A 26,618-nucleotide genomic window follows, 5' to 3' on the forward strand; every position below is an offset into this window, starting at 1 on the left:
ATTCTAACTTAATATAGTCTGTTATTTTTTGCTGGAAAAAGTCCAAAATTTCCTGAAAGAAGTTCCACTAGCAAAAAAAATTGCCAGAAGAATTTGCTAATGTGCTTTTGTTGGTAGAACTTCTGCGAAACAAATTTGTAAATTCATCTCCAGAAGTTAAAACATATAGTAGAATCAACTAACAATGAATTTAAAAAATCTCTACAATAGGTTTTAACTTATGGCAGTGAATTTAAAAATTGTTGGTAGAGTATAAATTTGTTGCTAGAGAGTAAAATCATCAGAAGCGAATTTATAAATTCCATTTGTTTTATCTCTTCCCTTCCTTTTATTTTGGAGGCAAGGCTGAGCATTCATGACAATCATGTCTTAGTGAATTAACAAATATAAGACATGGACAACAATCAGACGAACTACGCGTTAGGGTTTGGATATATACGACGAGAGATCTTAACATGTTCTCATAGTAAACTCAATTTGTGGCATCTGCATATCTTGTTAAAGAACGTGGAGAGAAAAGATAGAGAAAGAGAAAAGAAAATGTTCGGATGCCTATGGATAATGAGAGAGAAAACAGAAGAGAAAATATAGTTTCTTTTAGTTGAATACACGTAGACAAAAAAATATAGTAATATTTTAAAATTTTGATTATTAATTTTTTTAATTTTATTTTATTTTATTTTATTTTTAAATTTCATCATTTTGTGAGAGAAAATTTATCACGTGTTACATAATGCCTACAGTATCTCTCCCAAAACCCAAGAAATAGTAAACGTTGCATGATAACCTACCCCTGATTCACCCACCATTGACCCACTCCACTTTACAGAGTCATGTAAACACATTTCAAGCAGATGTGAGACCTCGTTCAGAAAATAAAAAGGCGAGTCCTTTGCTCCAGTTTTCTGCAAAAAGCTTTGACCAACAACCTCCTCAGGCCTTATCTGCTCGTCCTGGTCGCAGAAGTCGTCATTTCTTCCATTGAAAAGTCGGCCTTCCTCTGCTTTTACTGTCGCGAGAAAGGACAGGAGGACCTTCTCAAACCAGAGATGATTTCACAAGCTCAAAAAATCTCCTTTTTTTATGAGAAACAGTCCATGTGGCGGTTCCTTTTTTTCCCTTCTAATCCCATTGCCTTCAAAATAATTGCAACTTGGGTTGTGGAGTCTATTATTATATGGTTGTGAACAGTGAGAGATGAAATGAAGTTTGGTTTTTTGAACTTGAGGACTGTGTTTGGGAATAGAGTGAGTAAAACTCATTGAAGCAGGCCCTGCTTTTAAAAATCTTACCGACATGATCGAGACTTGAGGGCAGTAATTCGTTCTCGACTCCATCGGCCAGTCAAAGTAATGAATCGATCAATCGATCGTTAGTGTATGCCCACAAAACACACTTCCAACTCTGGTATGCTCACTCATTAGTGATCGACCATCTTAATAATAAAACAGATTTGATGATCTGAGCTTTGTGATCCTCGTCCAAAGAAAAAAGTAAAAAATAAAAAGGGAATCTCGTGTACAGGCAGATGGGAATCTATGCCATGGGTGTCGTATATGGTCGGACGTCTCTTGGAATTAGGTTTAGAGCATTGGGAACCTTGGGAAGAGGAGGAAGATCCGAACAGAAGCAGCCAAAAGCAGGTATATTAAAAAACATGGCCTCTACATTACAAAAAGCATCAAAACATAAACTCTTACGAGGCTGCTTTTGTTTATTTAATCCCCAGATTTCTCCAAACGCCAAAGTCAGCTTCAAACTATACCCAGAAAAAGAAAAAAAGAAAAAAACCTTTACTTTTTTCGCATTTACCAGTTCAATTTCTTTATCAAATCATGATCCTGAAATGTTCTTTCATGTTGAAGATAACAAGACGAAGCAGTACTCTTCACTGTACTGCTACTGGTAAGAATGGCAGCTGGTAACGCATTATTTAATGAGTTTCCTCTTTGGAGACTTCTCCACTTCTCTTCTTTTCTCCTTCAGATGCTAGGGCTTCGGAGTTTTGCTTTTCATGGATCAGTGGTCACAGAACAAAAGCTAATTAATGGCCGGAAACATGGATTCCACTGAGACCTGGAGGTGTCAAGAGGAGTCATCCTTGTGGTGTCTTTTCTCTCTGGTTCAGTTTTTTTTTTTCTTCTTCTGAACTGAAGGGTGGTGTTTGACTGTGCAGACCAATGGATTTGAAGTGGTACTAGAAGACCAAGGTGACTGTACTGTTGGTATCACTGCAAAGTTCAACATTAGGGTACATTAAATGGTACATGAGTGACCAATTTTGGGCTACTTGGGTTATCTACTATTGAGTATAAAACCAACCGATAATGGAATAGTGGAAGCAAACCCATATGGTTCATATATCCGTATCATGTATTTGAAATTCGAAGAATACATACTTTTTATCATCAGATACTTACGGGTCTATTTGGAACCTTCGGAAAAGAAAAGAAAATAAGAATTTGAATATTATTATTCTAAAAAATAGTTAGTAAAAATTAGTTAATGATCAAATTCTTATTTATACTAACTAATTTTAGGAATAATAATGGTATTTTTTTTCTCTTAGGTAGGGTTCCAAACCAGGTTTAGGGTTTAGAGTTTAGGGTTTAGAGTTTAGGGTTGATATATATAAATGGGGTAAAAATCAGAAAGTAACCCTGTTACGAAGGTAATATGCTTAAAGGACATATAGGGTAAGGAATTTTTGGACTGCATTTTGCTGGAACTTATCTGAATTTTCATGTTCTCGTTGTCCTTGTTTGTGTGGGACCTCTGCAGACAGCAATCACAGTAAGCAAGAACGTGAAGGAATTGTCATCTGCATGGTAAAATAATATTCCAAGGGGACACTGAGAGAGAGAGAGAGAGAGAGAGAGAGAGCACAGTAGCATCCAAAGCGAATTATGGGTTAATCATTCTGGGGGGGATAGAGGGGAAGAAAGGTTGAGAGCTTTTCATCAAGATTCAAAGTCCTACGTTACCTCATCGCATCCGACCTGCAAACCCTAAACAATCCCTTTTCACAGTTTTCGGTTTCTGTTTCTTTCTTTTTTTACTTTTCTACTGGGAATCGTCTCTCTCTTTCACTAAAATAATACAAGACAGAAAAGCTGAACAAGACGGTCCTCGCCTAGTTGCCTTCCTCTCCTAAAAAGCTTAGATGAAAATCAGCAGCAGCGACACATGTGAAGAGGGAAGGGCGGATTCGTCTACACGGAAGGTAGAAAGGAATCCCGTAACAGTTTGAAGGGGAATCCCGTATCAGTCGATCTGTTGTTCTTGGATCGAGGAATCTGGGCTTGAATGTACAGGAACTGATCTAACTGGTGTTTCCAAGTTCTGGAGTTTCCTTTAAAAGCCAGGTAGGTGGTTGGAAAGTTGGAGGGCTTTGAGAGGCGGAAAGAAAGATGTCTACTGATCATCCTCTCGGAGTTCCTTCGTCGTTTCAGATGTTTACGCAGGATCCGAACCCTAATCCTAACAGTGGTGGCAACAGCCAGCAGCCACAGCCGGTTGCAACGAAGAAGAAACGCAATCTACCAGGAACGCCAGGTGAGCTTGTCTGTCTCATTTATCGATCCTCCAGTAGTATCCCTCCTGCTCACTTCGTTTCTGTTTCTGCTCAATTTGACGGGGCTTTACTCTTCTGTACTGTTTTCGATAGATCCCGATGCCGAAGTGATTGCCCTCTCGCCCAAGACCCTAATGGCCACTAATCGATTCGTCTGCGAAATCTGCAACAAGGGGTTCCAGAGGGACCAAAATCTGCAACTCCACCGCCGGGGGCACAATCTGCCGTGGAAGCTCCGACAGAGAACGAGCAAGGAGGTGCGAAAGAGGGTCTATGTCTGCCCCGAGAAGAGCTGCGTCCACCACGATCCCTCTCGAGCTCTCGGCGATCTGACAGGAATTAAGAAACACTTCAGTAGGAAGCACGGGGAGAAGAAGTGGAAGTGCGATAAGTGTTCGAAGAAGTACGCGGTCCAGTCCGATTGGAAGGCACATGTCAAAACATGCGGGACTCGAGAGTATAAATGCGACTGTGGAACCATCTTCTCCAGGCTGGTTAATCCATCTCTCTTTCTCGTATTCCTGCTGATTTGCATCTTCCATGGTGTCGCTATGAAATTAATGCATTCTCTGTAGTGGATAAATTTATTTCAAGTGGAAGGGACAATACATGAAGTCAAAATTAATGGTAGAAATTGGAGATTTTGATACGCATTTATTTCGAGTTATTCAAGTGCGATTGTTTTTCTTCTTCCCTTAAAATTTGCAGGAAGGACAGCTTCATAACCCACCGAGCCTTCTGCGACGCCTTAACAGAAGAGAGTGCGAGGCTGTCGTCTGGTTCGCCAAACAACCCTCATCTGCTCCAGTCACAACCGGGCCTTTCTCCTCTAGCTTCAGATCCGGCTAAGCCCAGCTTTTCTCTCTTGCTCGATCGAGCAAATTATCGGCCTCATACGATGGACATGACCGCCAATTCTCATACTCTGTTGACCTCAACTTCAATGGGTACGGTGACCCAAGTCGGATCTGATAATCTGTTCGCCTCAATCCCGGCGGCGGAGTTTGGTGGGTGGCCGATGGCCAAGGGTGAGGGAGGAGGAAGCAGCAAAGGCCAAATGGTGGAGAGCTTCGGTTCTTTATACTCTGACAAGCAAAGCCAGCAGCAAAATCAACATTCTGCTCACATGTCTGCCACGGCCTTGTTACAGAAAGCTGCACAAATGGGTGCAACCACAAGTGGGCCATCGCTCTTCAGTGGGTTCCGAGTAGGACCCTCTTCTTCTTCCTCCTCGGCCGAGGCTCCCAGAGGAAACGATAGAAGCCAGCTGTTAATCCAAGGAAGGACCCAGGAGAATCTCAACTCATTCACGAACTCCATCTCTGCAATCGGACCAATTATTGGGAACGAGGGCCTCACCAGAGATTTCCTCGGTGTGGGTCCTGCAGATGGAACCGGTCGATCTTTTCTACGGCAGGAGGTTGCGAACTATGCTTCAGTTGGTTCGGTCATGAATGTGGCTCCCTACCATGTCAATCACTGAAGCTGATAGGGAACATTACCAGCTGTATCTTTAGCTTAGAGATCGATGATCTAGCATCAAGAGGGAGAGGGAGAGAGAGAGAGAGAGAGAGGCCTTCAGCATTCCCAAGCATCCCATTAGTGCAAATACTCAAGCCTGCTGTTCAAGTAAAAAGCTGTTGGCTCTGGATAATTTCTAGGCGAACTGATCTGGTCACTGGGTGTCAAATTTTCAAACATGGGAAAACTCAAGTGGTGGCAGTACTCTTACACAGTTTAACCACGGAGGTCCTTTCTCTTTCCGAAGAAGCTATGACACCAAGTGAAGTAGGTCGTTTTGTATATGAAGCATCAGAGCTCTTTAGTACTTGTAGAGATCTCTGTAACTGAGTTAAGATTTTCATTGTTATCTGTTCCTACCGAGTCTTTGCTTTTTGCTTTCAGTACCAGCTCAAATGAAAGTCATGATCTCTTAGCGAGTTCCATTTCTGGGTGTTGAATATGGTGAATCACAGTTGCAGCCTTTCAGGAACGGATGCTACCATAGCGAGAGAGCAGATTGTCGTTCTTCTTATCCTATTTAGATCTATAAATCCATGAAAACTTACGAATAGATCGATTTTCATCACATTAATTTGCTTTCGATCCATTCGAAGTCCCAAACATTTGAAGACTTCCAGGTACTAAAAATGTATTGATTCCATTCAAGCAACCGGAGAATGATTGCTCACAGCCAAAGAAATTGACTGTCTGCAATAAGATATATCGACGTTACTCGTTCTAGTCTCTTTCATCAGTGATTCACGGCGGACCCGATTTCTCACTTTCAAATTCGGAATGATTTTCCGCTTCATATTTTGACAAATATACAGCCCTTTCAGACTTGTACGAAGGATCTTGTCATAAACTTATAGGAAAGATTTTTGAAAAAAAAAAAAAAAAAAACACAGACAGAAAAATTCTTGCGATCGATCTCCGCTCCATATTCAGTCACTAAAGCTGACAGGCCTGTCGTTGTTTGTCGACAACATTTACAGCTTAAGAGATTCCATTTCGTCTGGTTCTTCCGCGGCTGCTGCTGTCGATCTTTCGAACAGCACGTTGACCAGTCCATACATCAGGCAATTCGACGACGAAAGTCGACTAGTGTGATGGCACTCTTGTAAATAGCCGAAAGAAGATGACTCATAAAAGCTCTGAGGCGATGATTATCCAGTCCGTGTAAGGAGGTGACGATTAGAGCAAAATGCTAATTTTGGATAACGAAGGCCATTAACAACTTTAAAATGAGAGGCACACGAGAGTTGGCCATTTTCACACATCTATTTTTACATATATCATTGTTCCAAATAAAAATTAATTTATATAAAAAAATAGAACCATTAATTTCTTAAGTGAAAACATCGTTTTATATCGACAAAAAAATTCATATTCAGAATAATTATATTTTTTTATATTTTTCTACTGCCTACATGTGACACTACCAACCAATAGTTCAGCTTGCATTTAAACATAAGAATGTGGAGAATGAATATATTTATTTTTATCATATAGAAGTTTTATATTTAATTAATTTTTATAATTTTAGAATTAATTTATAGTTTATATGTATATTTTAAAGATTTTTACTTACTTTATAATAATTTTTTAAAAAAATTATGATGTCAGTAACCGACAGTCCGACTAGATTGAACCGATTAGATTGGGACCTAGACCTGATCACATAATCGAGTTGATCCGTTTTTATAACAATGGTAATAAATACTTATATATATATATATATATATAATTTGTCATTACAAAGGAAATTACAATCCATTGTCTAAGGTGTACCCAAATTATGCTAAAACATGTCCTCAACTTTCTTTGAAAGCTCATTTACAAATGTCCAACTTTGGTAACTTATATTACCAAAAGAGAATGAGACATATAAATCAATACATACCAGATTTTAAGATAGGTAGCATGAATTTGCATACACATTGTAGTAAAATGAGACACTTTGACTCAAGACAACCCGATCTAGGCCGGATAGGGTTGGCCCATCATCCCATAGGGACATAGGGACGGATTTTTTCTAACCCTAATTCACCCTGGGTTCGGGTTGAAAATGGGCTTGCAGTGGGTTCATAGTTCATACATCAATATGAGCTTCATCACGACCTCGCTGTGTCTCTCCGAATCATAAATTAAATAAGAAAGAGGTTTTTGATTTGCTCCTCGCCTCCCGTCACTACCAACGCCCGGAGGAAGAAACAACCTCACCACCTATGGCCAAGGGATCTTCTCAGTCGCAAGCCTCTTCTTCGGCCAACGCTCGCCCCAGCAACGTTGGTTCAGCGCCCCGCGGAACGCCCGCGGCGGCTGCCGGCATGCGCCGCCGCCGACTCGGCGGCGGTGGTGGATCGTCCGGGAGCTTCAGCGCTGGCGGAGGCGGCAGCTCCAATGTGCTCCGCTTCTACACCGATGACGCTCCAGGCCTCAAGATATCTCCTACGGTCGTCCTCGTCATGAGTCTCTGCTTCATCGGTTTCGTCACCGCCCTCCACGTCTTCGGTAAGTTCTATCGCTACAGATCCGCTGGTGCGTCTTGATCTCGGACTTGATCTCGATCTTCAGCTCCATCTCTATCTATCAGCGGTCTCTAATTTCAGGATTTTGGAGTGTAATTTTTTTTTAGCTCCAGGAGTAGATCTCTGGTTCGATACTCTTGAGGAGGTTAGGTTTTGAGGTTTTGTAATCCTGATCGATCAACTGATCGTGGTGGCTGACCGTTTAACTTTTTGGCTTCATTTTTATTTATTATATCACGGATTAATTTAGATTTCGAAATAGAATGTCGCGCTAGAATCCTTGTTTTCTGTTGTAATTTCGTTTGCCATATTTATATTTTCGACAAAACTGTTGTTTTTCCATTTATCTGCATTATTGCTTTGTCATAATCTAAGTGTCTGGTGTGGGATGATGCTAGTCGTTGTAAGCAGTTTCAACATTTTGAAGATATGTGTGAAAAAAGCGCTAAGATGTGGCAAATTCAAATTAGTGGAGAAATACTTCAGAAAATCAAGTAGGTCGGTTATAGATGGAGAACAGGAAAAATACAGTTCCTCGTTGATAGTACTCTAGCATGAGTGGCAATTGCTTTCTCGACATAGTTTGAAGCATTGTGAAAATGGCTTGTGATCATTGCTGCAAGTTTTCTAGTGGACTGTGTTCATTGCTATGGAATATTTTTGTGCGTTTGGTGAGAAGTCAGTTTGTTTACATTTACGGAACATCATTAATGAAGTATAAGAAAAATGGAACTCAGTTTGTGGAACTCATACATTTATGGAACTCAGTTTGTTGGATCATACATTTATGCAACATCATTATTAACAAAATCAAGTATAAGAAAAATGATCTGTCATAGCAGATAATCTAGATGCAAAGAACTACCGATTCAGTGGTTCTTTTTTATATGCTTGTGTTTAATTGTATTATAACGACTGCAGCTATTATGCTACAGATAAAAACTGGTTAGGACCTTTCCATGTTGGATCATACTTTCTTTCCAAGAGATGATAGCTCTCTAAGCTGCTAATGTTATTTAGAAACATGGAATCTGTATTTGGACATCTTAGTATTCCTAGTGGCAGTGGATTTCATGTCCAAGAACAAGTTTTTGTAGAACTATTATGGCACTTCAAAACTTTAACATAAATTATTGAACTAAAACAAGTTGCATGTCTGCTTGTGCTCCTTTGCAACAGTATTTTCTACTTTGGCTTCTTTTTCGAAAGAATTACAGTATCTGTTATTTTTTTGTGGTATAGCTTTGGTATTGTGGGTGTCTTGGGCTGACTCATGAAATGAGTTGCCTGAGTCTTGCACTGTACTGATAGTTTCTTTTGTCAAAGTACTTTTTTAATTTAAAATTTACGTGCAATGTAATTAATTGTTACTAACTGGTCTGCAGCTTTCTGAGTAAACAGTTGTCGCATGCACTTTCTTTTGGAAAATCCCTGATAGGATTTTTTTCATCATGTAATCACATAAATAGGTTGTTTATATTTTCCATAACGTTGCTAGACAAATATCACAGAGTGTGTACATCTTATTTGACAAAAATAGAGAATCCTAAATTGGGATTAGTTTCTTGAGGTCGTTTCTCTTGCAACTGTAATGTGCTAGCTGACACTGAGTATTTAAAATTCAGCAGAATTCTTTACCTATGTCCTGTTTATCTGATATTTGGGGTTTTTTCATTTTTGATTCTATCTTCTTGCTCAACTTGCTTGAGTGTTTTGTCCTGGACAGTCAGATTCAGTGACCTTGATACCTGTGTGCTGGTAGCAGACCCAGCAGCCATGTTAGAACTTAGAAGTGACTTTGGTTGTTGTTCCCCTTTTTCCCCTAAATCTGTTGTGTCTGCTTTTGTAAGTTCTGCATAGTCCAAAACATAAGGTTTTTGAGGCTTCAACCTCTCTTCAGATATCCTGCTTAGCAGATTGTATTTCTATATATATATGTGTGTGTGTGTGTGTGTTGGTTACTTCCTCATCTAGTTTATGCTAGTATTTGGAGAAATGTCTTCAAGAGATGGTGGTTATTTAAAGTGTAGGGCCATATAATGTTTGTTTTTTTTTATCTTGGACATCTCTGGTTGGTGCTTGTTGTCACTTTGTCGTGCTTATGAAAAGAATGGGATTTGAACTGATTAGTTGACCCAAACATAGAATTGAATTACCCTTTCAAAATAAGGAATTTTGGCCTAGTCTAAAGTGTCTTACTATGTTTCGAAGGGCCTTTTCCTGTCTGGTCTTAGTGAAACTTTTAGATGAAATATCTAACCTTAACTCTTCCATTACTTGTCTATTTGTGTAAGCTAACCCGATGTCCCACATTGATTTTCAGTATAGTGGATGTGGTGAGGTTATTGACATTTAAGAACCATCTTCTGGATGCCACCTGTAATACTTCGTGGTGCTGCTTAACTTGGATAAAACCTACACAACTTCCATTTTAGAACTAATTGTCCCAATTTTTATTTCCTTTGTGCCTCTTACTGCTGTTCTTCTGTGATATGTGGCTGAATTTTCCTATCACTTTCCACCAGTAATTTTGCAGTCCAGAGTGGATTGGCACTCACTAGTTCTATGGAATAGTGTGGTGCTATTTCATTCTTATTGCTGGGGAGGCGGAGTAGGATGCGGCTCCCACATGTATGTGTACCGTTTACCTTCCTCTAGTGATTGGATGTAACTAACAGTATGCTGCTCCATGGGACAAATTCCAGGCTTGAGCTTATGATAAACCCTTCTCGCTAACATGGGCAGACCTTGTAAAAAGCTGAACTTGTTTTGCTTCTGTCCAAATGGAACCTTACTTCCATAGACCCTTGTGCAAGATTTTTGTATGTGAAGAACCAGTTTTTAAGTTTCAATCATCTTTGGAAGGTGGGTGCCAGCGGTGAATAACCATTTTGTTGTGGAAAACCTGAAAACCTGGGTTTCTTTGGAAGTTGCCATGAACCGTGGCAGCTTGACCTCCTGGCCTGTTTACTATTTTCACTTAAGGTTAGCTATTTAGTTAGAAGTTCTCGCATCAGCTTGCTGCTTTCTTTTTGCTCCTTGAGACGGAGGTTGAAGCTTCCATGTTTCAATTTAGGATGAGTGGATTTTGCTCTCTGGGGCATGTGTGCAAATGTTGGAGTTCGGGACGAAGGTAGTTTCGTATACTGGGTTTGATATTCTACGACAGTTCTCGGGGATGATCCTTGTGAAAACATATATGAGCCGTTGCGTTTTGTTCCTACTTTCTCGCTAATCAGGATAGAACCATGCCTGCTTCGGATTTTACAAACGCCAAAACCAGATAGCGCGAAGGAGGTCACTGCGTAGACATGTAGTTCATGGAAAAACAATCAGTTCTTTTCTAAAACAATTTATTATTTAAGAGTTTTTTCAGAAAACGAGAAATAAATTGATGTCGAAACGGAAAGGAGCCCTTGCCAATTCCTCTTTTCTCAATATAAATTTTAGCAAAATTTTGTAAAAGAAAATCTACAGCGTAAAATTTTTTAAAATTTTATTGATATAAACATTCAATGTAATCAAATAAAAAATTGGAAAAAAATAGACGAAGAGATGCAATTAGTAATAAGATTATAAGTCGAAAGACTAAAATAATTAATTGAGTCCAAATCTAAAATTCAATGACTTATTACACGTCCATATAACTATATCTCAATGACAAAGAAATTACACAGAGTTTAAAATCCAAATGAGAAGAAAAGAGAACCCATCCTTGTAGAATCTATGGATTTTGTTTTAAAATCTATCAAAATATTTTATTAATAAAAAATTTATGCACTCTACACCGCACTTTCCATTGTGCACACTAACAATAAAAAATATTTTACACTATATTTTTTATTGCGCACACTAACAAAAAAGTAATTCATTTTTGCTTGCTTTTACTTTCACTAGATAATTCACTTTACACAACACTTTCAAAGTGCACTAACCGAAGAGATTGAGCAGAGAGACCGAGAGATCAATCCATGTAACAACCTGAATAAAAAAACATAAAAGAAAGAGAGCATCATGGAGAACACAGCAAAGCAATCTGAAACAAAACAAGAATGAAAGATCAAAGCATAAACAGAGAGAAACCCAAGAAAGTCTGATTAAAATTCAGTTTCTAATAAGCTGTAGGCCTTGGCCTCGCTGATATGCTAGATCCATCAAGAGCAAAGATAAATGCAGACTTCTTTCTTGTCTCTTGTTCATATCTTCTTCGTCTTTCCTTCACATTCTCTCTAAAACATTTTATTTTTAGAAAAAAAATAGGGTTCCGAATATCTTTATTCTCTGCTCTCACTGTTTTTCTCTAAGCTTCAAGAAAGAACAAGTACCCTGAGACCAGTCACCACCTCCTTTTATCCTTCCACGAACTGAAGAAACACAATCACCAGACCCTTTTGAACGAGAGTCGATTCCATTGCCCCCAGCAACAGCGTCGATTCTGTTACAAGACGTGCACGCGAGTTATTCTTTCTCTTTTACTCTTGGGCTTGTAGAGGCTCCTTGAACTCTTCCGACTGGTCTCAACTTCCATGGACACAAACAGGGGAGGTTGCAGCGGCAACTGCGTCACGGAGCCCTCCCACTATTGCTGAGTTTTCTCTTATTTAATTGGTAAACTTTATATAATATTATCAATCAATTAAACAAAGTAATTTTTTTATGAGAATGCTGTAGGATCTTTATATTATGAATTTTTCAATAAAAGATAAATAAAACTCATGAACACCTCCTGACATGGTGTCAATTTCCGGCGTTCCGCGTGTTCGTCTCCAGTGAAAAATGACATTGTCTTGTCTATCGCAAAAGTTCGTCGATAGCAACGTTCAGACATGCATCTACTAGACCAAACCCATCAAAGTAAACCACCAAACTGACGAGAAATCGTAAGGTTGTAACCGGCGACCACCATCAATAGAAAACCGACTACAGACGGGTCACTTAATGACGGTTCGTGAACCGTCTTATATTCTCCCACTTGACCCATACGCCTACTTAATATGTATCATTGATTATTGATACATCTTCAAAAAAAATTTCCATAGATATAATATCATTATACTCAAACAAAAAAGATTAAATTACATGAATCGTGACGGTAAGTCTTTTAGAGCAAGTATTACCTTCCACGTATTACAATACAACTGTCTCATTTGAATGAGAACTTTATGTGACATATTTCTTTATGAATAAACTTTCATAATACTCATTCGGGATCATCCTATAGTGTCATTCTCTAAACTTTATGTATACAACCAAATAAGAGAAAACACAAATGAACTTAATGGAGTTTTTCATTGACAAAATTGCGATACAAACATAAAGAGAATCTTAATTACAAAAATTATTTAATAAAACTGAGTCTCATATGTTCAACATGTCCCTTATAAGCAACGTGTGGTAGATCTTTTGTCAACGGATCAACGATAATTAATTCGGTGTTGATGTGTCCACAACCACCTTGTTTGCTTTGACATGTTCTCGAATAGCTAAAAACTTTATGTCAATATGCTTACTATGACTTCTGTTCTTATAGTTCTTGGCTAAAAACACTACTGCGGAATTGTCGCAATAAATCCTTAATGACTTAGAAATTGTGTCAATAATTTCAAGCTATGAAATAAAGCTCTTCAACCATATAGTCTATGATGACGCTTTAAAACATGCTACAAACTCTGCTTCTGCGGTAGAATTAGCAATCAAAAATTGTTTTTCACTTCTCCAAGAAATGCCCCCTCTAACTAATAAGAAGACGTATCCCGATGTTGACTTTCTCAAATCAAGGCAGCCAGCAAAATCAGAGTCTGAATATCCAATCACTTCAAAATGATCAAATCGTCTGTACGTAAGCTTGTAGTCTTTAGTCCCTTGAAGGTATCACATGATTTTCTTTGCAGCTTTCCAATGGTCCAAACCAGGATTACTTTGATATCTGTCCAACCTTCCCACTGCATATGTTATGCCGGGTCTTGTGCAAACCTGATCGTACATTAAACTCCCAACTACGGAAGCATATGAAATGTTTTTCATTTGTTCCCTCTCTAAATTATTTCGTGGACCTTGTTCCAAACTTAAGACATGTACATGTTTGGGAAAGGGTGAAAACCTAGTTTAAGACATGTACATATTTGGGACTATTTAGCTGAAGTTCGACTTTACAATCCACATGAAACAAAGTTAGACTTCAGAACAATCAGTGGACATTTCATTGGTTATGCGAAAAAGTCTAAGGGATACAGATTTTATTGTCCATCTCGTTTGATAAGAATTGTCAAATCTAAGAATGCAATGTTCCTCGAGAATGATGAAATTAATGGGAGTAGCAAACCTCAAAAGTTAATTTTCAAGGAGCATACAAGTTCTCAACCTGCTCTTACATCTTCGCATAGATTGGTTGTTGTTCATGATAATCATAAGAATTCAATTATTCAAGTACAACCACTAGTTGAAGAACCATCTCATCATGAGAATACTTCTATAGATCAGGTTACTTGACATTCTCAACTTGAAAATATTGTAGCACCACTCAGATGATCTTCAAGAGTTAAGAAACCTGTATTCTCTTCAGAATATGAAGTGTACCTTCAAGAGTCTGACATGGACACTTGTGTTGAAGATAATCCTATTACGTTTTCACAGGTCATGAGTGGACAAAAATCCACATTATGGAATGATGCCATGAAGGAAGAATTGGATTCAATGGCTAAAAACCAAGTCTGGGATCTTATTGAATGCTTAGAGGGGGAAGGCCATTAACTGTAAATAGTTTTTTTTTTTAAAAAAAAACTCTTTAGGCAATATTAAAAGATATAAGGCGAGATTTGTGCCAAATGGTTTACTCAACAATAAGGAATTGATTATCATGATAACTTCTCTCCTGTTTAAAAGAATGATTCATTTTGGATAATTATGACATTAGTAGCTCATTATGATATAGAGTTACATCAAATGGATTTGAAAACGACTTTCCTCAATGGAGACTTAGAAGAAGAGGTTTACATGAAATAACATCAAGGTTTCATTTCAGATAGGAATGATCACTTAGTTTGTAAGCTTAAAAAATCTATATATGGACTAAAACAAGTTTCCCATCAGTGGTATTTAAAATTTTATGATGTTATTTCTTCATTTGGCATTACGGAGAATATCATGGATCAATGTATATATCATAAGGTTAGTGGGAGCAAAATAATTTTCTTAGTCCTATATGTAGATGATATTCTACTTGCTTTAAGTGATTTAGGATTACTTCATGAGGTCAACCGATTTCTCTCGATGAAATTTGATATGAAGGATATGGGCGAAACTGCTTATGTCATAAGCATAAAGATTGATAGAGACAGACCCCAAGGGACATTAGGATCTGTCCTTCTAGAGAGATATCCTATAAATAATTGTTCATCTGGTGTTGTACCTTTTATCAAATGTGACAAATTAAGTTTGGAACAAGTTCATGAAATAATTTAGAGAGGGAACAAATGAAAAACATTCCATATGCTTCTATAGTTGGGAGTTTAATGTATGTGGAAATGTTGGGCATATCCTGCAAAGAAAAGATTTAGTGGGTGATGATGAGAGTGGTGTGAAAGAAGTAAAATTATTCCATTCACTATTGGTGATGATGATACAAAAAATTATTCCTTCATTTGGGTATTTTTTCGAGCTTCGGTTTATGAAATTTGATAAAAGTTAGTGTGACAACTACGAGATAAAGAATGTGAGGAAGTTGCAGAGGAAGCAAGAGCTAGATTAACCATTCCATCTTTCTAGAGGTCGAGGATCATTTCCGAATGATCAAATTGATTGATGAAGAGAAAAGAAGACGTACAGTTCTTCTCGTCGTCAAGCTTTCATTGTTTTAGGCTTTCAGTATCCTAGGTACTTTAATCGAATGTGTGAATCGTGTTCCTAAACCCTAAACCCAGTAAACGATCCTCCGAAAAGAAGAGTAACAAGAGTTGGACAAAAACTCTTTGTGTTCCCTAAATTTGGCAGAAAACCCCCCAAAAATTTGATTCACAAGGAGTGGTGTTTTTAGGCACGCCGATTTGAAGGCCAACCAACCCATTGTTTCGCGATTCACCAGGTTGATTCGGAATTGACATGGAATGAATCGAATCAGGTGATGTAATTTCTGCAAGTTCCGTCTCACCCTCTCGCACAACAGGAAACATCAGCCTGGGTGGCTGACAGATAAAAGTTAGCTTCATTTGCCCAAGCTAGAAGAAACCCCATCTTTCTACTTTTCCACATTAAAGAATTCGACAAATGGATAATCATGGCCGCAGCACCGCCGCAGTTTCAGCCATTATTGATCTTTACAAACCGCAGTCACGCTTGAACCTCACTTCAAACTGGGAAATAAAATAGGAGGGAATTTGGGTCTAATTTGGCGACGTGGGCCTAAAAGAGCGCTGAAGGCCCACCAAGCACTTTGGAATAAAAATATAAAAAAGCAAGCTACGAAAGAAGAGACCGACGCAGGAGGGAATTCATTTCAAAAAAAGGGAATTTAATCGATGCTTTTGAGAAGCCTAAAAGCAGAAAGAGAAAAAGCACCCCTTACCATTAACCAAAATAAAGCAGGTTAAGCGCGGCTCTCAAGCCTCAGCCATTGTATCGAGAAAAGAGAAAAGCTTACGTCCGGAGAGGGAGGAGAAGAGACCATGTACCGCTTCAGCAACACGGTCATCGGCTTCCTCAACTTCTTCACCCTTATCGCCTCCATCCCTTTGATCGGCGGCGGATTATGGATGGCAAGGAGCAGCACCACCTGCGAGAGCTTCCTCCAGACGCCGCTCCTCGTCCTGGGCTTCGTCGTCCTCGTCGTCTCCTTGGCTGGCTTCGTCGGAGCTTGCTTCAACGTCGCCTGGGCTCTCTGGGTCTACCTCGTCGTCATGCTGCTCCTCATCGCCACCCTCCTCTCTTTCACCATCTTCGGCTTCGTCGTCACCAGCCACGGCGGCGGGGTTCCGGTCCCCGGTCGGAACTACAGGGAGTACCATTTGGAGGATTACTCGTCGTGGCTGAGGAACAGGGTCAGAGACCCGGCTAACTGGAGCAAAATCCGGAGCTGCATCTTGAGTTCCAGTACGTGCGCGAAGCTTTCCCTGTGGACTCCCCTTGATTATCTGGAGCGGGACATGTCTCCCATTCAGGTTTCGCTTTTCTTCCTCACCTCTTCGTTTTTACTTAGCTTTTAATTTTCTCCCAAATATTCATTCTATAAAATAAAAAACCATTCAACTAATGTCCGACCGAATGATGACAAAACCCTTCTCACTTGGCTGAGAAGAAAAGGATTAGGTGAGACCTCGGGAATTCTCTTCCAATAAAGGGGGCCATTATGAAGCCCACAAAGGAGACAAGGGAATAGAATATTGGAATCCCATCCATTTGGACGGGGAATAGATCCCAAGATAATTTGTAAAACCTTTCAACTCACTGAACCAGTCGATCCATCGTATACATGTTAACACCAAAATGAAGATCCGTGATATGTCCTTGTTCGTGTCATTTGATGACAAATCTTTCCAGTTTTTTAACCCAAGGCTCGTTTTTGAAATTTTTTTTTTTTTTTAATGAGGGAAAGCTTGTCTCTGGTAACTTGTTGGTGACCTGAGAAATGGATTATTTCCTTGTGGAATGACATCCCCATTGACAGTTTTAGAGGCTTGCTTTATTTTTTGTTTCAAGGAATCTGGGTTCTTAAAAATGTGACCTTCAATCGATTTCTGTTGTTTTAATCTCCACTAAATGCTTAAAAAAATCAGTCGGGGGGTAATGTTTGAATGGAATGGGAAGGAAGAAAAGGAAGAAAAATTGATGTGAGGAGATGGTGCATGCAGTCGGGCTGCTGCAAGCCACCGACCTCTTGCAGCTACGGGAGCACGGAAATTATGGCGGCGCAAGACCCGGACTGCATGAAATGGAACAACGCGCCGGGACTGCTGTGCTACGAGTGCGACTCGTGCAAGGCGGCGGTGCTGGAGGACGTCCGGAGGGACTGGCACAAGCTTTCTGTCCTCAACGTCGTCGTCCTCGTCTTCATCATCGGCGTCTACTGCATCGGCTGCTGCGCCTTTAGGAACAGCAAGAGGTCTGAGACCGATTACCCATATGGCGAAAACAGGATGACCAAAGTTCGACCCAGATGGGACTTTTACTGGTGACCCTCTATCCTTCACAAAATTTCTTTGTTTTTTTTTTTCCGCAGCTAAAATGGAAGATAATTAGATGAATTTGATCGGATTGGACCTGCAGGATGGTTTGTTCTATATCCATTCATAGATAAGAGTGCTAAGAAAAGGCATGTGAGACATGAGACTATCTCAATCGTCTAATCATGAGATGATGATGGAGATAGTTAGCATTTTTCACACCAAATGTTTTTTCGTATAAAATAGTAAAAGAATAAGTAAGAATTTGTCTTATATATTAATAATTTTTATTTTTGCAGTTGGAGATGGTGGCACGACCAAAGGGAGCGTCTGTATTAAGGGAATGAAGAAATGAACATCTAAGTCTTTTTGTACTGTAAATATGTTTGATTAGATACAGGGACTACTTCAAACTATATTTGCCTTTTCATACTAATAAGACAGATCAAGAAACTTTGCATATCATTTTCATATAAACTTGTTATGAACTCCATAGCATCCCGGATAATAAACAGGTGTAGAAATAAAATTATGGAATTTTCCTTTTTATGTCTGTTGGTTTTGGTTGGGGTTGGTTTGATTGTAATTTTCTTAAACTTAGTGACCCAGGGGACGGTTTTGTCATTCACGTCCCTAATCCTATTTATAGGGGAGAAGGGTTTAATGAATAATCAAGTAGAAGGTTAGAGGTTAGATTCTTCCTCCTAAGGTCTAGGTCAAGGCTCAATTCACTTTCACTTTTCCACGTTCCAAACACTGAAAACTCCTTCCCACGTCAAGAGCAAATCTGGAGGGAAGAGAAGGAAGAAGGGTGACAAGATCTATGGCCTGGGAAGATCCTAACATTTTGGTATCAGACAAGTCCACCCTTGGGATTCCTCTTCCCCAGAGGATTTGCATCAACTTATAGAGGAACAACGCCAAAGGACAGAGGTACAAAATCAAGCCATTGACGATAATCGCCAGCACACTACTGACCTTCAATCGACAATGGCAACTTTGAATGATTCCATCCGGCAAATCCTCCGACGACTGGATGAAGGTGTGGTTCGAGGGCCGCTGCCGCCCGGAAGCTACACTCCTCCGGCCGAACACCACCATCACCACCCGCCACCACCCCCACCACAGTAGTGCCCCCCACATCCCACAATGGGACCCCAAGCGCATGCCTCTAATTCGGTGCCTAGGTATGTTAAATTGGATTTTTCGACATTTGATGGGTCATACCCCTTGATCTAGTTACACCGATGTGACCAGTTCTTTTACAATCAAAGAACACCTGCGGATGACCAGGTCCATTTAGCGGCATTCCATATGCTTGATGAAGTGCTTCTATGGTTCCACTAGTTTAAGAATAAACATCTGGTTCAGGATTGAGATTTATTTAAACAATCTTGCATGTTGAGGTTTGGTTTTCCCGCCCATAGCAATCTTTTGGGTGATGGTGAATTTAAAACAGACGGGAGCTATTGAATTGTACCAAAAGCACTTTCAGGAATGCTTGGCCCAAGCCAGTAACTTTGTCAGGCCCTCGCAGTATGTTCATCTCTTTACTGTTGGGTTGACAGAGGCCCTACGTCTGGAGGTAGAATTACATGACCTTCGAGACTTGGACCACGCTATGAACTTGGCTAGGAAAATTGATGCTAAACAGCACATCCTCAAACAATCCCTGGTTAGAAGACCTTCTTGGCCAAGCAGGGCGCCCACCAATGCCCCCACATCATATTCAGGGACTACATGCCTTGGGCCAAATTCAGCACCCCGTGCAGATATTTCACCCTCCAAGCCACCAGCTCCATACATTAGAAAATTGTCCAGGCAGGAGATGGAACAACGGTGGGCCAAGGGCATTTGTTATAACTGTGATGAACAACATGTCCAGGATCACCTATGCAATAGGTTATTCTATTTGGAGGTCTTCAATGACACAGAGGAAGTTAACCCAGTGGAAGACAGTGTTGAGGCCGAACAAGATGCACCAGTTATTTCACTCCATGCTATGACCGACATGCACAACTCCAACACAATGCAAGTTCGAGCGGGTGTGCAACACCTCTAGTTACTGGCCTTAGTTTACTCCGGCAGCACCCACAACTTCATAAGTCAGCCAGCCACAAAACAGTTTGGGTTGGTAATTCAACAGAACACCGACATATCCGTCTCAGTGGCCAATGAGGCCAAAATCTCCAATGCGGGTATCTCTACAGCCACACCATTGTTTATTGAAGGGCACTCCTTTGTAGCCGATTTTTTGGTCATTCCACTAGCGGGGTTTGACTTGGTACTCGGAATTAAACGGCTCCAAACATTGGGGCATATCTTGTGGGATTTCAAATCACTTACCATGATGTTTATAGCTGCCCAGCTTCAGATTACCATTCATGGCACACATGCTACTGCGCCCTGCACTCTTCAGGGAATTCAAGTCCAGAGCGCTAAGCAGTAAGTTAACTACTTTACTTACAGAATTTGGTGATTTATTTCAGTCCCCTATTGCCCTCTCGCCTATTCGCCATTGTGATCACCACATAAGGTTGAAATTGGGGATTGAACCAGTAGTGGTCAGGCCTTACCGTTACCCCCACTTACAAAAGGATAAAATTGAGTGCCAATGCCAAACTATGCTCGCCTAAGGAATTATTCAGCCCAATAGGTCTCCCTTTTCATCCCCTGTGTTATTGGTCAAGAAACATGACAGGTCTTGGTGGTTTTGTGTTGACTACAAGGAGCTCAACACTCATACAATTAAAGATAAATTTCCTATACCAGTGGTTGACAAGTTATTAGATGAATTACATGGAGCTACCTTATTTACGAAGTTGGATCTGAAGTCAAGTTATCATCAAATTCGGGTTCATCCGTCCGATGTGGAGAAGACAGCGGCATCATGGGCATTTCAAATTTCCGGTCATGCCATTTGGTCTATCTAACACCCCTTCCATTTTCCAGGCCCTCATGAATGAGGTATTTAATTCTCTCTTGAGGAAGTTTGTTTTTGTTTTTTCTATGATATCCTGATATATAACAAAAATTGGGACGAGCACCTTCATCATCTTCGCCAAGTTTTTACTATCTTACGTTCCCATCATTTGGTTTTAAACCAATTCAAATGTTCCATGGGCACATCAAAAGTGGCATATCTGGGGCACGTTATATCAGCAGAGGGTGTGAAGGTCGACCAGAGTAAAATACGGGCAGTCATCGACTGACCTCTTCCCACATCCATCTCAGCATTAAGGGGTTTTTTGGGGCTTGCTGGTTATTACAGAAAATTCATCCGTAACTACTGACATATTGCTGCTTCACTCAACCATCTACTTAAGAAAAATGCATTTCTCTGGTCCGAGACAGCAACTTCTTCTTTTCAGCAGTTGAAGGTAGCATTATCTTCAACGCCAGTCTTGCAGCTACCAGACTTCGTTGAATTATTTGTGGTTGAATGTGATGTGTCTCGTGGGGGTATCAGCGCAGTATTACAGCAACAAAGCCACCCGATAGCTTATTTTAGCAGACAACTGGGCCAACACCATCACAAACTCGCTGCCTATGAAAGGGAACTGATCGGGTTAGCGAAAACCATCCAGCACTGGCGGCTCCAGGATCGTCTTATATTGTTCAGGAACAGGATATATCTGCATCACACCTCGCCACTCATTCACAGCATCTTGTCCACTTTTCATGATAGCATACATGAGGGCAGGCAGAAAACATATTTTCGTCTCAGTCGAGATTTTTATTGGAAGGGTATGAAGAGAAGTGTAACATACTATGTGACAACTTGTCAGCGGAACAAAGCCGAATCATTAAGTCCAGCAGAGTTGCTCCAACCACTTCAGTTACCTTCAAAGGTATGGTCTGATATTTCCATGGATTTCATCGATGGATTGCCACTATCTTTAGGAAAATCAGTTATTTTTGTAGTGGTCGACCGCTTCTCAAAATATGCCCATTTTCTGCTTCTGGCGCATCCCTACACAGCAGCTCACATCACCCAGCTCTTCATGGATTATATTGTCCGATTACATGGGGTGCCTGCGTCTATTACTAGTGACAGAAATGCCCTCTTCACCAGTACTTTTTGGAAGGAACTCGTCAAACTGCAAGGCACCAAGTTGGCTTTCTCTTCCGCCTACCACCTGCAGACCGATGGCCAGACAGAAGTCGTCAACAGAACTATTGAGATGTACCTACGTTGTTTTGTGAGAGACTCGCCTAAACGGTGGGTTAATTGGCTGGTATGGGCATAATTCTGTTATAATACTTCCTACCACAGGGCACTTGGCACAACCCCTTTCAAGGTAGTGTACGGCCGTGATCCACCCCGGCTCTTATCGTATGAACCCTGTTCCTCTAAGGTGGCCACTCTGGACCAGGCCCTAGCAGAGAAGGACGATATGCTCAATCAGGTGTGCACTCACCTCCAAGCAACCCAACAAGCAATGAAACACTCTTATGATAAAAAAAACACCGGGAAGTGGTCTTCTCTCCAAGGGATTATGTGTGGCTTCGTCTCCAACAATACTGACAACTATCCCTCACAACCTCAAAGCGTCACAAATTATCCTCAAAATTTTATGGGCCCTTTCAAGTGCTGGACCGCATTGGCACAGTAGCCTACCGCTTGCAGCTACCCCGAGAGGCTAAGCTCCACAATGTTTTTCATGTCTCGCAATTCAAGGCCTTCCATGGAGACTCTCCATTCCTCCATACACCTTCACCACCACTGCAAGAGGGTCGGGTACTTTCTACTCCAACTCAAGTGTTGCAGACTCCCCACATTCAGGGCAACTGGGAGATTCTAGTGCAGTGGGCTGAGACAAACCCCATTGACACTACCTGGGAGCCCCTAGCGTCCTTCCGGGCTCTCTACCCCACCTTTGAGCTTGAAGACAAGCTCTTTCTCCAGGAGGGGGTGATGTTATGGACTCCATAGCATCCCGGGTAATAAACATGCGTAGAAATTAAATTATGAAATTTTCCTTTTTATGTATGTTGGTTTTAGTTGGGGTTCGTTTGATTGTAATTTTCGTGAGCTTAGTGACCCATGGGTCAGGTTTGTCATTCACGTCCCTAATCCTATTTATAGGGAAGAAGGCTTATTGAAGAATCAAGCATTGAATCAATTAGAAGGTTAGAGGTCAGATTCTCCCTCCTGAGGTCCAAGTCGAGCCTCCTTCAAAGCTCAATTCGCTTTCACCATTCCACGTTCCAAACACTGAAAACTCCTTCCTACGTCAAGAGCAAATCTGGTGGGAAGAGAAGGAAAAAGGGTGACGAGATCCATGGCTCGGGAAGATCCCAACAACTATTGTGGACATAAACCTAGAGCTTTGGGTTATCTTTCAACTAATTCTTTAACTTTCCATTTAATTGTCTTAACGTTTCAAATTTGAAGAGTGTGGGGATGGTTTGAAAAATTGAATTAAAATTTTTAATTTTAAATATGTATTTGTTCTACAACTAATTCCTAGAATTTGAAACTCTCATCATTCATCTCTAAGAATTTCACGTTTTAATTTTCAAACTTCTACTAATTCGTTACATAGTGGTTGCAACTATTAAAATTTTAATACAAAAACTGTTACATGACCTTAAACTTCTAAGTATATGTGAGATATTTGAGAGAAAAATAATTTTCTTTAAGGTTCAACAATTGCTTCAAATAGCTCAAGATTGAACTCCTTTGTTTGAATTGAAATTGATCCTACCATCTATACAATTTTCATTTGGGACTTCGGATTAATAGCCACTTGGTAGGAGCAATCTCCCAAGGGGTTTTTCAACAACTATCAATCAGTTTATTCAAGTCTTGATTGATTTAGAATAATAACTCCTAATAGGCAGATATTATAATAAACCAAACACAAGAGATTACACCCAATCCTAGGATGAATCTACCAGTATATTCCACCTCTAAAATGACAAATTGTAATGCATGAAGAATAGCTGCAAACTAGTTTTATAGGGAAAATCAATCAATCAAGCATTCAAATTGTAATTATTGAAGCAAATATGATTCAAAAATCACTTGACACATATTCAACAATCAGAAATTTAAAATATTCGATCAAGAATTAACACAATATAATTTGACTTTCTTTTAAACTTTTTGGGATTGTGTAAGAAAGCTTGGGAACTTTAAAATTCATTATAGCTAGAGTTTTATATAGTTTGCGATAAGTTTTGGTGAAATAGAAAGTTCTCCGACATCAAAAACTAGTTGTTATAGCTGGGGAATTTTACTTAAATACCCATTTAAAATAAAATATTTTAAAAATACCGACGTCATCAAAATATTTCTAAAACTACCCAACTTTGACCGGTCAAATGCCTATGTGTGCAGTCAAAAGCAACACATAAGCTTTGACTGCTTATGTGTCGCCACATCATCTGTGCAGTAAACATAGATCGACACCTCGTCTGCCACGTCATTATTTTACCATGTCATCTGCCACGTAAGCTGACACATCATTAAATAAAAATAAAATAATCCTCACTGTATTCCACCGCATTGTTTTTCAAAATAAATTATTTTGAATGCCTTATGTGTCCCCTCTCATCCTTCTCCTCTCCTCTCCTCTCGCCCTCTCGCCGCCGCCGCCTCTCGGCCTCCTCTCCTCTCCTCTCGCCTTCTCACCGCCGCTCGGCCTCCTCTCCTCCCCTCTCGCCTTCTCGCCGCCGCTCGGCCTCCTCTCCTCTCCTCTCCTCTCCTCTCGCCCCCTCTCCTCTCGCCTTCTCTCATCTCGCTGCTGTCGCTCAGCCTTGGCCCCCTCTCCTCTCCTCTCCTCTCCTCTCCCCTCTCGCAGTGCCTGCTGCCGCTGCTCCCCACCGCTCGGCCTCAAACTTCGCCCTCGACGCCCCCCTCTCAATTAAAAAATTTAAAAATTTAAAATTTATTTTTAGTTAATAAATATTTTTAATTGATAATAAAAGGTGTTGTAAGATTTTTAATTAAATAATATATATTTTTAATAATTTATTATTTTGTAAATAATATGATAAAAATTATACAAATAAATTATATTTTTAAACTCTAAAATAATTTTTAGGCTTCGAGACATAACATTTATTACTTTTCCCAAAGATAAATGTCCATAGATATTAGGTAATAAAAAATGTATCTGATTTTTTTATTTTTTTAAAAAAAATATTTAATTTTTATTTAATGACGTGTCAGCTTACATGGCAGATGACATGGTAACATAATGACGTGGCAAACGACGTATTGATATATGTTTACTGCACAGATGATGTGGTGACACATAAGCAGTAAAAACTTATGTGTCATTTTTGACTGTACACATAGGCATTTGACCAGTCAAAGTTGGGTAATTTTAGAAATATTTTGATGATGTCGGTATTTTTAAAAATATTTTATTTTAAATGGGTATTTAAGTGAAATTCCTTTATAGCTGAAAAATGACTTTTTGTTATTGAGCAAAAATAAGTCCAAATCGAATCATGAAATATGATAATAAGTTACATACACATTTTTGAAACCTACTTAACTTTTAAATTTGGGCCTTACATATTAGCAATTTAAAATTTTGTAGCATGAGGTTCTCTTTTGGCAGTGGTTGACTCCTTCTAGATTTCTTCAATAAGATGCATGTAATCACTTCGAAGGTTACGTCAAGAGGAATTCCTCATACGTTGTTTCTGTAAGAAGAAACAGTTGAAGAGGCGGCAGCTTGGGCAAGAAGTCCATGGCAGAACCCAGGTCGTCTGTTCGTTAAGAGAGACAACGACGTCCATGATTTCTCTCACCTCAATCAGCAGAGCGGTCTTTGTCACCTGAACCTTCCCATCAATCTTTTGTTTTGTCTTGGAAGAGATGGACCGGAAGCTGCCATTGAAGACGGGAAAAATCAACGGCTAACTGCGTCGTCTGAATCCAATAAGGGCAGCGGATGGGATGTATTCGGTTTTCAATTTGCTTGAAAAATCAAAAAGGGGAGTTGTGGACGAAACTCGTTCCTTTACAGCCATGCAATTCAGGAAGGTCTGGGAGCTTCAATTTTTTCTTCTTCGTGATCAGTCTCCACCAACTTCATGGCTTCTACGCCGCGTTTCTTCTTTTTATAAAACTTGAACAAAAGGTGTACCCTGTTTGGAAGAAAGTCGTGGAACATATCATGTTTTTTTAATCTATTTTTCTCCAATTGAAAGGCTTGTTTATCTCATCACCTCATATTGGAAGACTCCTCTACATTAATGGATCATATTAGGATCATATATTGTATCAATCAATGTCATATAGATAGGATGGATGGATCAATGGTTGATTGAGTCAAGTACATTAATGAAGTATGATACCTCCCTAGGGTTGATAACATCAAAATGCAAGACCTAATGAAAATCTATATGATCAATTAGGTTTTGACCACTACCTCCCCCTCCTTGCTTCTACTTAGTCGAGGAGAGGTTGAGGGCTATGCATCCCACCTTATCTTTTCCTCTAGAAATGAAAGAGATCGAAACTTTGCTTTCTCTTATTTCAAGTTGTTATTCGTTTGTTGCTCTCGTAAAACACATGGTATAATGTCATAACTGGTTTTTTAGCCAATGAATTTTCATGGTTAAACTAGTTGGACCAAACCACCACCTGTCTAGGCTGCTAGTCAGGTCGAGTTTCATAATATCGTTATCAACTAAGTCCTATTTGCAATGGGAGTTTCATAATCAACGGGAGTAGGTGTTCATCATTGTCAAGTTAGAGACGATTGACAATTCCCCCCTTCCCACATCCCTCCATCTCCTTGCTTCTACTTAGTCGAAGAGAGTGAGAAGGTCTATGCACCTCCTCCCATGTCCCTCCATCTTCTTGCTTCTACTTAGTCGAGGAGAGGTAGA

General features: G+C 39.9%; 3 protein-coding genes across 3 annotated transcripts; all 3 read left to right on the top strand.

The window, feature by feature from the left end:
• Positions 1 to 3,083: 3,083 nt before the first annotated feature.
• On the top strand, positions 3,084 to 5,520 carry LOC137935822 (zinc finger protein JACKDAW-like). Its single transcript, XM_068780234.1, has 3 exons — positions 3,084 to 3,555; positions 3,668 to 4,068; positions 4,287 to 5,520. Exons 1-3 carry the CDS (start codon positions 3,411 to 3,413, stop codon positions 5,055 to 5,057), a joined length of 1,317 nt encoding a protein of 438 aa, XP_068636335.1. The 5' UTR covers positions 3,084 to 3,410; the 3' UTR covers positions 5,058 to 5,520.
• Positions 5,521 to 7,173: 1,653 nt separating this feature from the next.
• On the top strand, positions 7,174 to 7,904 carry LOC137942418 (protein transport protein Sec61 subunit beta). The gene has a single exon (XM_068788054.1). The coding sequence runs from the start codon at positions 7,306 to 7,308 to the stop codon at positions 7,627 to 7,629; it is 324 nt and encodes a 107-aa protein (XP_068644155.1). The 5' UTR covers positions 7,174 to 7,305; the 3' UTR covers positions 7,630 to 7,904.
• Positions 7,905 to 16,179: 8,275 nt separating this feature from the next.
• On the top strand, positions 16,180 to 18,262 carry LOC137942583 (tetraspanin-6). Its single transcript, XM_068788286.1, has 3 exons — positions 16,180 to 16,760; positions 17,451 to 17,770; positions 18,062 to 18,262. Exons 1-3 carry the CDS (start codon positions 16,269 to 16,271, stop codon positions 18,099 to 18,101), a joined length of 852 nt encoding a protein of 283 aa, XP_068644387.1. The 5' UTR covers positions 16,180 to 16,268; the 3' UTR covers positions 18,102 to 18,262.
• Positions 18,263 to 26,618: the final 8,356 nt, after the last annotated feature.

The sequence above is a fragment of the Aristolochia californica genome, unplaced genomic scaffold (assembly GCF_029961685.1).
Source record: "Aristolochia californica isolate CCGP_79_NKW_82.1479 unplaced genomic scaffold, dmAriCali1.0.hap1 SCAF_10, whole genome shotgun sequence".
NCBI lineage: Eukaryota > Viridiplantae > Streptophyta > Magnoliopsida > Piperales > Aristolochiaceae > Aristolochia > Aristolochia californica.

Excerpts from the sequence above, each read along its gene's own strand:
- LOC137935822 (XM_068780234.1), top strand. The coding sequence starts at position 3,411 with ATGTCTACTGATCATCCTCTCGGAGTTCCTTCGTCGTTTCAGATGTTT. Across the intron at positions 3,556-3,667 it reads CAATCTACCAGGAACGCCAG|ATCCCGATGCCGAAGTGATT; the intron begins GTGAGCTTGTCT and ends TGTTTTCGATAG. Across the intron at positions 4,069-4,286 it reads GAACCATCTTCTCCAGGCTG|GACAGCTTCATAACCCACCG; the intron begins GTTAATCCATCT and ends ATTTGCAGGAAG.
- LOC137942418 (XM_068788054.1), top strand. The coding sequence starts at position 7,306 with ATGGCCAAGGGATCTTCTCAGTCGCAAGCCTCTTCTTCGGCCAACGCT.
- LOC137942583 (XM_068788286.1), top strand. The coding sequence starts at position 16,269 with ATGTACCGCTTCAGCAACACGGTCATCGGCTTCCTCAACTTCTTCACC. Across the intron at positions 16,761-17,450 it reads GGGACATGTCTCCCATTCAG|TCGGGCTGCTGCAAGCCACC; the intron begins GTTTCGCTTTTC and ends TGGTGCATGCAG. Across the intron at positions 17,771-18,061 it reads CCCAGATGGGACTTTTACTG|TTGGAGATGGTGGCACGACC; the intron begins GTGACCCTCTAT and ends TTATTTTTGCAG.